This window comes from Bombina bombina, chromosome 6 (genome assembly GCF_027579735.1).
Source record: "Bombina bombina isolate aBomBom1 chromosome 6, aBomBom1.pri, whole genome shotgun sequence".
Classification (NCBI taxonomy): domain Eukaryota; kingdom Metazoa; phylum Chordata; class Amphibia; order Anura; family Bombinatoridae; genus Bombina; species Bombina bombina.
In genome coordinates, this window is record NC_069504.1 from 794,306,088 (window position 1) to 794,319,295 (window position 13,208).

Genomic DNA, 13,208 nt, shown 5'->3' on the forward strand with positions numbered 1-13,208 from the left:
GCCATGGATTTTAGTTACGGTGCTAAAATCATTTTCCTCATACAAACAGAAATCTTCATCTCTTTTCTGTTTCTGAGTAAATAGTACATACCAGCACTATTTTAAAATAACAAACTCTTGATTGAATAATAAAAACTACAGTTAAACACTAAAAAACTCTAAGCCATCTCCGTGGAGATGTTGCCTGTACAACGGCAAAGAGAATGACTGGGGTAGGCGGAGCCTAGGAGGGATCATGTGACCAGCTTTGCTGGGCTCTTTGCCATTTCCTGTTGGGGAAGAGAATATCCCACAAGTAAGGATGACGCCGTGGACCGGACACACCTATGTTGGAGAAATTAGACTTATTCTTGGCCTTGAAAGGCCTATCTTGTGGAAGGGCGTGGCCATTTCCCCCAGTGATGTCTGAGATAATCTCTTTCAATTCTGGCCCAAAGAGAGTTTTACCTTTGAAAGGGATGTTAAGCAATTTTGTCTTGGATGATACATCCGCTGACCAAGACTTTAGCCAAAGCGCTCTGCGCGCCACAATTGCAAACCCTGAATTTTTCGCCGCTAATCTAGCTAATTGCAAAGCGGCATCCAAAATAAAGGAGTTAGCCAACTTAAGTGCGTGAACTCTGTCCATAACCTCCTCATATGGAGTCTCTCTACTGAGCGACTTTTCTAGTTCCTCGAACCAGAACCACGCTGCTGTAGTGACAGGAACAATGCACGAAATGGGTTGTAGGAGGTAACCTTGCTGTACAAAAATCTTTTTAAGCAAGCCTTCTAATTTTTTATCCATAAGATCTTTGAAAGCACAACTATCCTCGATAGGAATAGTAGTTCGCTTGTTTAGAGTAGAAACTGCCCCCTCGACCTTAGGGACTGTCTGCCATAAGTCCTTTCTGGGGTCGACCATAGGAAATAATTTCTTAAATATAGGGGGGGGGACAAAAGGTATGCCGGGCTTCTCCCACTCCTTATTCACTATGTCCGCCACCCGCTTGGGTATAGGAAAAGCGTCGGGGTGCACCGGAACCTCTAGAAACTTGTCCATCTTGCATAATTTCTCTGGAATGACCAAGTTGTCACAATCATCCAGAGTAGATAACACCTCCTTAAGCAGTGCGCGGAGATGTTCTAATTTAAATGTCACAACATCAGGTTCAGCTTGTTGAGAAATTTTTCCTGAATCTGAAATTTCCCCATCTGACAAAACCTCCCTCATGGCCACTTCAGATTGGTGTGAGGGTATGACAGAACAATTATCATCAGCGCCCTCCTGCTCTTCAGTGTTTAAAACAGAGCAATCGCGCTTTCTCTGATATGCAGGCATTTTGGATAAAATATTTGCTATGGACTTATCCATTACAGCCGTCAATTGTTGCATGGTAATAAGCATTGGCGCGCTAGATGTACTAGGGGCCTCCTGCGTGGGCAAAACTGGTGTAGACACAGTAGGAGATGATGTAGTATCATGTCTACTCCCCTCATATGAGGAATCATCTTGGGCAATTTCATTATCTGTGGCAGTACTGTCCTTACTTTGTTTGGACGCTATGGCACAATTATCACACAATTTCGAATGGGGAGACACATTGGCTTTCATACATATAGAACATAGCTTATCCGAAGGCACAGACATGTTAAACAGGCTTAAACTTGTCAATAAAGCACAAAAACCGTTTTAAAACAAAACCGTTACTGTCACTTTAAATTTTAAACAGAGTACACTTTATTACTGAATATGTGAAAAAGTATGAAGGAATTGTTCAAAACTTACCAAAATTTCACCACAGTGTCTTAAAGCATTAAAAGTATTGCATACCAATTTTCAGAGCTTTAACCCTTAAAATAACGGAACCGGAGCCGTTTACAAAATTAACCCCTATACAGTCCCAGCTACAGTCTTTTTGCTGTGACCTAACCAAGCCCAGAGGGGAATACGATACCAAATAACGCCTTCTAGAAACTTTTCCAACTATTTTCAGGTCCTCACACATGCATCTGCATGTCTTGCTCTCAAAAACAACTGCGCAATAATGGCGCGAAAATGAGGCTCAGCCTACAACTGGGAAGGCCCTTCCTGACTGGAAAAGGTGTCTAATATAGTGCCTGACGTTAAAAAACGTTCCCCAAGTTTATAAGTGTGAATTATCAGCATTAACATGTATAAAATGTCCAAATAAAGCAATCGATTTAGCCCATAAAAGTGTCTACCAGTTTTATAGCCCATATTAAGCCCTTTATTCTGTTGAAACTAAGAAAATGGCTTACCGGTCCCCATGAGGGGAAATGACAGCCTTCCAGCATTACACAGTCTTGTTAGAAATATGGCTAGTCATACCTTAAGCAGAAAAGTCTGCTAACTGTTTCCCCCAACTGAAGTTACTTCATCTCAACAGTCCTATGTGGAAACAGCAATCGATTTTAGTTACTGTCTGCTAAAATCATCTTCCTCTCACAAACAGAAATCTTCATCTTTTTCTGTTTCAGAGTAAATAGTACATACCAGCACTATTTTAAAATAACAAACTCTTGATAGTAGAATAAAAAAAAACTACATTTAAACACCACATACTCTTAACCATCTCCGTGGAGATGTTGCCTGTGCAACGGCAAAGAGAATGACTGGGGTGGGCGGAGCCTAGGAGGGACTATATGGCCAGCTTTGCTGGGACTCTTTGCCATTTCCTGTTGGGGAAGAGATATTCTCACAAGTAAGGATGACGCCGTGGACCGGACACACCAATGTTGGAGAAAACTCAACTGCACATGCCTTATTGCAGGATACCCTGCACGCCATTCTCCCTCTGAAGTTACCTCACTCCTCAGACATATGTGAGAATAGCAGTGGATCTTAGTTACTTCTGCTAAGATCATAGAAAAACGCAGGCAGATTCTTCTTCTAAATGCTGCATGAGATAAAATAGTACACTCCGGTACCATTTAAAAACAATAAACTTTTGATTGAAGAAAAAAACTAACTATATTTTACCACTTTCCTCTTACTACCTCCAGCTATGTTGAGAGCTTGGAAGAGAATGACTGGATATGGCAGTTAGGGGAGGAGCTATATAACAGCTCTGCTGTGGGTGATCCTCTTGCAACTTCCTGTTGGGAAGGAGAATATCCCACAAGTAATGGATGATCCGTGGACTGGATACACTTAACAAGAGAAAAATATCCATCACAGATTGTTCCGCCCCTGGCCGAAGGTGCGGGCTAGTACAGCACTAGTTGTCATAGGTGACATCATAGTGGGCGGGTTATAAATCACACTCTCGCGGTTTTTAAACCACAGCAATTAATCGCGGTTTAAAACCGCATCCGCTATTAATTGTGCAGCCCTATTTATATTGACTGACAACTTGGGTCCTACACCACCGTCTGATATGTAACCATTGGGGTATCTAAATACTCTCTCTTGGCCAAGACAGTAGTCACTGGCAGTGACCTGAGGGGTCCAGCAGCAGTGTGAGAGTACAGCCGGGGTAAATCTTTGAAATGCTGTTGGAGGATGTTATAGGATGGGAGATACTGCATTGTATTATACGTCTATTGTACTATACGTCAACACATATACACACACATTTATATATATATATAAATATATATATATATATATATATATATATATATATATACATACATACATACACACACACACACACACATATACACACAAACTTAATCTATGCATTATTAAGTCTAGAAATAAATCATACTCCAGGTCCACAGTGTTCAGCATTTAATGTACAAATTGTAGGAACAGAAAATAAAAAAATGTCACAAGATGTCAAGATGCTTTACTCCTCTAATCAGAACAAAGAAAGATCACAAACAAATTCTATAAAAGTGTATCTGAAAACACAGTAGGAAGGCTAAGCGCTTTGGAAAAAACAAAGAAAGGAAATATTTTTGAACAGTTAGGATTACTACTGAAATTGAAACTTTTATTATTTTTTCAGTAGTCCTAACTACTTTGTCAAGTTCCTGTCCCTGAGAACCACAAAACTGGTTATGACTTGTGGTTCCTTCTGTTGTGCTTGAGTAAGTGACTCATTTTGTTTTCCAGGTAGACCAACAAAGACCATTAAATCAATGCCAATGTTTAGCTTTCAAGGACTAGAGTTGAAGAACCCTATTAAAAAACTTTTTATACTGTTAAAATTTACACAAAGAAACAGAAAGGCAAGAAAAGAGCTTGCAATAAGATTATATTTTAAATGGTCCAAGATGTTATACAAAATACATAACAAAATCCAGATAGTTGTATGCTCTTATTTGTTTTGATCTTCTGCACCTCTCTACTGTCAAGTCTGCTGTGCTGAGCCCCAGTGTCACATAAAGGATGCCACCTATTCATCATTAGACTGGGTGCACTGAAAAATTTGAGTGTGGTGTAATTAATTTATTGTGCAAACACTTTTTTTAATTCCGTATTTGTGTTGGGAACAAAAATTAAGGTAACAAAGTCTGCATTACATGTATAACATGTAATATTAGACACAATCTGCTTTTTGGTTTAGTGGCTGCTCTGTGCTTGAAAGGTTTCAATATTTACATTAATTCATAAGCACAATATTTACACAGTCCTGCAGAACAATGTGTTACAAAGGAAGATTTCTTATTGTAAATAATAATCAACATATCACGGTGAAAGGTAATTCAGATTGTGACAAATATAGAAAGAAGTCTAGAGTATAGCGTTCATTAGGAAATAATTATTTGGCTTCATAACCAGGAAAGCTATAGATTTGAAATGTCCAATTTAGAGGCACTGACAACATGGTCTGATGTTACTTCAGTGGCACATCGTAACATCTTTTAAAGAACAGCCTGATCTCCTCCTCTTTAGGTCAAGGTCACTAGGAACCATCTGGAGCATGGAGGTGCAGAGAGTTCTTCTGCGTGCTTTCCTGACTGCACCAGAAGCATCTTTATTCTCGTTTTGATTGGTTGCACTGCAGACTATGTTAGAATTATCGGTTTGCTCAACAACACAACAGCTCACAGACTTACGTCTGCCCGCCTCCTGTCTTCCTTTTTCATCTTGCACCCAAGACAATCCAATAACTCCTGAATCTCTGCGTAATCTCATGCTCCGTCTCACCTTTCTATCACTTGTTGACTGGAGAGTTTCTTCTATTGAATAATTTTCATCAACACTAGTTGAAACATCTGTAATTTCAGTTGACAAAGAGCTACTCTTCCTTGGGCTTCTCTCAGTAGAAGGATTACCTTGAGATAAACAGAAAATTGTTGCCCTTCTTGAAGACCTCCTAGATTTTTGATGTGTAACAGATTGTGTTGTGAAAGATAAAATGGTTTCATTCAGGGATGGGCTGTTGATTATGTCTTCTACTAGCTCAACCTTAAAAGTGGGGCTTTGTAGAACTTCATTACTTATTGGGAGTGACATTCCAGTAATGTCTATTGGACACAGAGAACTGTTCACATCACAAATTTCCTGAGATACAGACTCTGAGGACCTATTATTTAAAACAGGTTGTCCCAAAGACTTACGTGTACTTGAACGTCTCTTAGTATTGCTGTGTGACTTTGACGCCTTAACATCCTTTACTTCTGTTAACAATACAGTATCACCTTCCATTAGTTTCGAACTCTTATGATGCTCTTCTATTATTTGTTTCTCTGCAACAGGGTGAGGTTCACTTTCCAGGAAACTATTCTGGTTAAGGGTACCTAGAATAACTTCTGTAGCCTTTAAGTGATCTGGGCTTATGGGACACAAATTATGCTCAATCTTTCCCTCTAGCTCTAAGAAACCTTGTCCGTCATTTGCAGAGTGAGATCCTTCAAGTGTGCTGAACTTGCTGTGAACAAAATCAATGTCAGATTGGCTGGGTGTGAAGCAGTCTCTGCTGTCCTCAACTTTTCCATGAATCCTCTGCACACGTCTTGTCCTTGCAACTTTCTTCACAATATCTTTGCTAACATTTCTAAATTCTTTAGACTTACCTAAAAATAAAACAAAAATTAATCAAATATTTATTGCACACAATTTCACACCAACATGCTTAACAAAATAAAAAAGCACATTTCAATGTAGCTTAACATACGGGGTTTGGAGCTTGGAGGTGTAGGATATGCTTCACGGAGTTCCAGGATAGGACTCAGAAGCGGCTTCTTGGAAGCAATCTCTCTTTGCCCATAAAGGGATTTTTGCACAGGTTTTTTGAACTTTCCTTGTTTTTTCTTGACTTGACTCGCCTTCCCTTTTCCATTGGAGACTACTGTCTGAAAGAGGAGAAAATTAATGTCTTAATAAAAAATATCACATGCATTATGTTATCCTTGTCTCCTATAAATATCTATAGCGAAGAAAAAAACAAACTAAACATTTTAATGCAATTTTAAACAACTATGTCTGCAGTTTTGTAAGAATGTTATCAATTTGCAAGATCACTAGATGGCAGCAATATTTCCTAACATGTAGTGCTCCAAACATCAACTTGGTTATCTCTACAACAAAGAATACCATGGGAACAAAGCAAATTTGATAATAGAAATTAATTGAAGATTTTTTGGGCTTCATATCCCTTTAATAATAAACACACTGTTAATGAATTATCTCCTGTTTCATGTGCTGTTGCAATGTATTTCGTACCTGCAGGCAAATTCCTCTCAATTTTATGAATGACAATATATAAATAGAAACAATGCATCGGATGTAATATCAAGCCTTTACATGAAGAAAGGCAAGCACTACAAAAGTGTTATAAGATGTATAAGAGCAGCAAATGCTACACCTAATAAGAGCATCATTCCACAAACAGAGGGTCCTTATATTCTGCCACTCAGAACCTGAAGAAAGGGTTTAATAGTAAGCACATACATTTTGCTTTCTTACATTCTTCATGACAGAACATGCAGATTATTCATTACCAATAAATTAGTAGTGAGAATCATTTGTGGGAATTGGTCTTGAAACAAACAGAACCATAAACTACAGAAACGGAAATGAGGAACAAGACTGTAAAGCTTTGCTTCCATAAGTGGCTGAAGCAGAGGCAAAACTGTACAAGTAATAACACATAAGTATGTAAAGCAGATCAAGCAACGTTTCTCAGCTACCTCAGGGCTGTTTCCTCAGACTATTGTACAAAAATTGTTGACCAGAGTATATTACTGGGCACAAATTGAGGGATTGTGTTATAAATATTTTTGTGGGTTTGTACTATGTGTAATATACTATACCCATATATGTGTATGTAGATTACATTGCATTGTGTTAAACATGAACAGTTTCTATTTGTATATACTATGTATATACTATGGTCTTCATGGTAACTGAGCTAATGAGAATCCAGCACACATGGTATCAATTACCACATCTCTAATCATAACCCACAGTGTGTTTTAATAGCAAGTGTATTTTTATTTTTTGTACAATAGCCTGAGGAAACAGCCCTGAGGTGGCTGAGAAACGCATCGCTTTCATTAAAGTTTGTATTTTATACTAAACACTTGCTGTGGGTTGGATTGCACTTTTTATCCTATTTTTTGCAATAGGTGCTTTGGAATATGTAAGTGTTTTTATCACATTATACGTATCTTTGAACCAAATTGTGCTGGCCTATGTTGGTTCTCTCTCTTTGTACCTAGGAATATACCGATATCCACTGCTGGTGCTCCACTTCAGACATTTGGTTGCACCTATACAGTTAGATGGACAACTGTGAGGTTCCAGTCTGCCTGTTTGCACCTTCAGTGCTATCGGTTTGTGAGTAGCCTTTTGGTCTCATTTATATCAAGATTGTGTTGATGGTTGATGGTACTAAGACATTGAGCGCCTCTATGTTTTTCTCCTTCCAGATCTTACAAATGGTGCTGGAAACCACACACAAATTAATTTGCTAATAAAAAGTTAATTTTTTTTATTAATTTAAAATGGTAAATTTACTTTAAATAATACACATAGTGTAAACAATAAAGATCCCTTTAATAAAAACAGTATATATGTTGCTGCTACAAAGAAAAGTCGCTCTCTAAGAGTAGTCCAAATGATATGGTAAAGAAAGACAAGTTCCTAAAAAAACAAGCATTACTGATCTGAAGATCCCCTCTCAGTTCCAGTAAGAGTAGTGAAGCTAGCTCTGTTGTGACCCTCCTCTAATGGGGTGTTGTCTTCAGCATGCCGGTAGAGTGGGAAGCTCAATGCAGACAGTGGGAGGTACAGCTGCTCAGGATGGGGTAGCAGTTAGCTGTTGGCTCCATAGCGGTACTGATTACTACACCCCACAAATGTTGCTCTCCAATGGTGGTTGTGGCATGTTGCTGCATTTGTGCACACCTACACTTTCTACATTGATTGAGATCCCCAAAGAGCTAGCTGTTCTCTGCCACAAGTTTTACAGTTCTCAACTTCTCTTAGAAAGCAACTATTCTTTTAATGCAGCTAAGTATACAGCTAATACTGAGGTCTTTATTGTTTAAAGTGATAGTAAATTTAAATTAATTGGACCTTCAGTCATTTTAATAGAATATTTGCTGTAACCTAATTTGATTAGTTTATTTTCTTACATTACCCTTCTCCGGATGCCCACAACATTTTTTTTAATTTTTTTTTTATCCAATAACTCGACAAGCACTGAAGGTTATTTTTTTATGCTAAATGACTAGCAAAGTTTTAGAAGGGGGAAATGTTCCCTCTCGAAGAGGAAAAAAAAATACATTTGCAGTGGGCAGCCAGAGATAGGTAATGCAAGAAAAGGCTTAAACTAATCAAATATTCCATTAAAATGATGAATTAAAAAGACATTATATACTCATTTTTTCTTTGCATAAATGTTTTGTAGATCTATTTATATAATAACTATTTTTTATTTGGAGACTGTTTTTATTTACAGTTACAGGGCACAGCCATGGGCTCCAGCGACGCTCCGAATTATGCCAACATTTTTATGTATTTATTTGAGGAGAAATTTGTTTTTGAAAATCCCTTGTTTTGTCAACGTGACGCCACATTGACGATATTTTTGGGATATGGCTGGGCAGCGTTGGAGACCCTGAGCTGTTTGCTGCAGAGTTAAACTTCTCCACATGCAATATTACATTTAAGTTATCTTACATAACATTTAAGTTATCTTACATCTTACAGTTACGCATTGTAACGGAGGAGTCAACAGTTCCTATTAGACTCTCTGAAATGGGGCAAAAGTTTTTGGAAAGGGGTTACCCTAGTGATTTAATAACAAATACTATTAAAACTGTATTTCCTATGGATAGGGATTCCCTTTTTTTTTAATATAATTTTTATTGAGGTGAAAGAAAAAGCATTACATACATAAAATAATACGTATAGCATAGGTAACAAAATAGAAACAAAATGAATACAAACATACAGACAGATCTGTTACATCACAGATGCATTACTGTAGACATAAATTAAAGTAAACCTCAATTTTCCTTATAGTTTGAGGGAAGGGGAGGTTCTCCTGTAATCTTAAGGGTATCCTGTGGACCACCCCATGCAAGTAATGAGTTACAAATATAAAAATTATAAGAACTCCGCTAACATTATCAACTATTATCCTGTAAATTATAAAGCATACAGGGATGTATGTTCAGCCTAGGCAAGAGTGCAAATAAAGAGGAAGGTGATCTCCAAACAATTTATATAATGTAAACTGGGATATGAATAAAATTAAGAAAAATAAGCACATTGCTTTTGTCCCCTCATTATATTAGGTAGCATATAGACTTTGTTAATGGTAATGAATACTATGAAGGGAAAGAGAGGGGGGAGGGAGTCCGACTATTAGCTGCATGAGATACCTTTTTTCCCTAAGGTCTATTTACAGAGAAAGGGCTATTGGGCTCATCTCATTGTGTCTATTGGTTTGCTAGCACTAGGGGGGGGGTGACGTTATTGGTGGAACTTAGTCATTGTGTATAGTTTAACAGGCTAGACTTAAAAAATTGGAGTGTATAGGTTGTAAGTGCCGCCTCAAAGAGAAACTTACATAGATAGCCTCCTGGGATGCAACCATGTAGCAAATGTGATAGTGCCCTGTAAGGAACAATAAATATCTAACTGAATTACTATAGCAACAGGGAATTAGGGTTAGAGTCAGTCTCGAAATCTTACCAAACATTTGCAAGGAACATAAACTACCATGCCCCAGTCGCATCTAAGATGGTGAATGAAAAAATTAAAATTAAGACAGTGAGGAGCATATGACTTAATTATTATGTGGGCAAAGAGGGATATATGATCACTTGCTCCTGGGCCAGATAGCGTGTCTGGTAGGGTTCAGCCGATACCCATTTTGGTAGCCGACAGAGTTGGTGAGTGTTCCCAGGGGGATCGCAGCAGTGCATGGCTCTGGGTTATGAGCAAGGCAGTCTGCATAAACGGATAGGTAGTCACCAAACGATAGTCATTTTGAGTCTTTTTCCTACCTCCTTTTGCCAGCCCATTCTTAATATCAGCAGGTTCACTCCGATGGGCACAGTTAGGGATTTTTTTCTGGCGTTGCGCGCCTGTCCGTTCAGTAGCCCCAATCAATGCAGCACTGTCTATAGTTCCGTTCCCGGAAGGGAAATGGCTGCCACTCCGAAGAGAGGAGACACCAGAGCGTGGCTGTGAGTCACCATAGGGAGCAGCGGTAAGTATATTATCCTCTCTCAACGTTCTATGTCCCAGTGACTGCTCTAAAAATATCGAGGTAAGAGCTCCCGTTGGCCCAATCGTGATGGAACCATCCATGGTAGGTGAGATCTGAGCGAAGTCAGCATTAGCCTGCTTATGGGCTTTCAAACTGATCTTGTCATGTTGGACAGCGGGCACCGGCAGAGCTTCTGGCTGATCTGTGGGTGAGTCCTCCTGAGTCTGGACGCCGCTTACCCACTCAGGTTCCGCTACAGGTAATTCCCTTCTGGATTCATATTTCCAGGCCGCCACCATTTGCTTCTCAAGTTGGGCAAAATGTTTTAACAGGGTGGCATATATCTGCTCCAGCATCAAATCAGACTCTCGTTCCATTATGGCGGTCTGAGACTACGATCCCAGTGGAAGGCTTAAGAGTTTAATAAATCTTTACGCAAATAGATGCATTTGCTTGGTATGGATAGAATGCTCTTCAGAGCAGTGACTGCGCACTCTGGCACAGCTTTGTGGGGTCAGGACTGAGGCTTCAGTTATAAGGGAAGGCCTCAAAATGAAAAGTCCGGTACTGAGGGCATATATGCCATGACAAAATCCAGAGCCCTATATCCCAGATCCAGTCACCTTCAGACAAGTTTCTCCACTGATTTGAGCAGGATAGTACCAAAAATACATGGCAGAATTAAAAGAAAGTGAAGATAACTCAAGGAGCTGAAGCTCAGTGCGACTGATAAGATGGCCGCTGCCCGGAAGTGCCCCTAGATGATCTATTTATATAGCCCATAAAGTTATTTTTTTTTTAAAAAAATGTATAGTTTTGCTTATTTTTAAATCACATTGCTCTGATTTTCAGACTCCTAACTAAGCCCCAAAGTTTTATGAGAATACCGTCAGCTACCTACTCCAGCTTGCTCTTGTTTGGGTAAAGGGTCTTTTCATATGCAAAAGAAGGGGGAGGGGGGGTGTCTTATTTCCCACTTGCAGTGGGCTTTCCAGCTACCTATTCAACAGAGCTAAACTGGGAACTTCTAAGTAAGTTTTTAAACAGTTTTATACTGGATTTTTATATCAGTATCTGTGTATCTTATTCTTTATAGTAGTGTCTATTACATGCAGTTATATGAAAATGAGTGTATACTGTCCTTTTAAGGTCCAAGTAATTTAATAACTTAAATGTATGTGTGTCAAGATGTTATTTAAAATAATTTAACCATATCAATTGGAGTGTAGAGGAAAGAAAGATTCTTTTTTTCCTCTCATATATTTGGCAATGTCATAGATATGCTGTCAATAGGTTAAAAAACAATTTATGCTTACCTGATAAATTTATTTCTCTTGTAGTGTATCCAGTCCACGGATCATCCATTACTTATGGGATATTCTCCTTCCCAACAGGAAGTTGCAAGAGGATCACCCCAGCAGAGCTGCTATATAGCTCCTCCCCTAACTGCCATATCCAGTCATTCGACCGAAACAAACAGAGAAAGGAGAAACCATAGGGTGCAGTGGTGACTGTAGTTTAATAAAATTTTAGACCTGCCTTAAAATGACAGGGCGGGCCGTGGACTGGATACACTACAAGAGAAATAAATTTATCAGGTAAGCATAAATTATGTTTTCTCTTGTTAAGTGTATCCAGTCCACGGATCATCCATTACTTATGGGATACCAATACCAAAGCTAAAGTACACGGATGATGGGAGGGACAAGGCAGGGATTAAGCGGAAGGAACTACTGCCTGAAGAACCTTTCTCCCAAAAACAGCCTCCGAAGAAGCAAAAGTATCAAATTTGTAAAATTTTGAAAAAGTGTGAAGCGAAGACCGAGTCGCGGCCTTGCAAATCTGTTCAACAGAGGCCTCATTTTTAAAGGCCCAGGAGGAAGCCACAGCTCTAGTAGAATGAGCTGTAATTCTTTCAGGGGGCTGCTGTCCAGCAGTCTCATAGGCTAGGCGTATAAAACTCCGAAGCCAAAAGGAAAGAGAGGTTGCCGAAGCTTTTTGACCTCTCTTCTGTCCAGAATAAATGACAAACAGGAAAGATGTTTGACGAAAATCTTTAGTAGCTTGTAAGTAAAACTTCAAGGCACGGACTACGTCCAGATTATGTAAAAGACATTCCTTCTTTGAAGAAGGATTAGGACACAATGATGGAACAACAATCTCTTGATTGATATTCTTGTTAGAAACCACTTTAGGTAAAAACCAAGGTTTGATACGCAGAACTACCTTATCTGCATGAAAAATCAGATAAGGAGAATCACATTGTAAGGCAGATAGCTCAGAGACTCTCCGAGCCGAGGAAATAGCCCTCAAAACAGAACTTTCCAAGATAAAAGCTTAATATCAATGGAATGAAGGGGTTCAAACGGAACTCCTTGAAGAACTTTAAGAACCAAGTTTAAGCTCCATGGGGAGCAACAGATTTAAACACAGGCTTAATTCTAACCAAAGCCTGACAAAATGCCTGGACGTCTGGAACTTCTGCCAGACGCTTGTGCTAAAGAAAAGACAGAGCAGAAATCTGTCCCTTTAAGGAACTAGCTGATAATCCTTTGTCCAACCCTCTTGGAGAAAGGATAATATCCT

General features: G+C 39.0%; 1 protein-coding gene across 1 annotated transcript in view; it reads right to left on the reverse strand.

Moving 5' to 3' along the window:
• Positions 1-3,721: 3,721 nt before the first annotated feature.
• The window catches only part of CDCA2 (cell division cycle associated 2), a 191,233-nt gene continuing 181,746 nt past the window's right edge, over positions 3,722-13,208 (reverse strand). Inside the window, exons 14-15 of the mRNA XM_053718112.1 lie at positions 6,072-6,249; positions 3,722-5,970 (exon numbers count right to left, since the gene is read on the reverse strand). Coding sequence (XP_053574087.1) covers positions 4,793-5,970; positions 6,072-6,249 — 1,356 coding nt within the window. The 3' untranslated portion in view covers positions 3,722-4,792. The remainder of the gene's footprint in view (positions 5,971-6,071; positions 6,250-13,208) is intronic.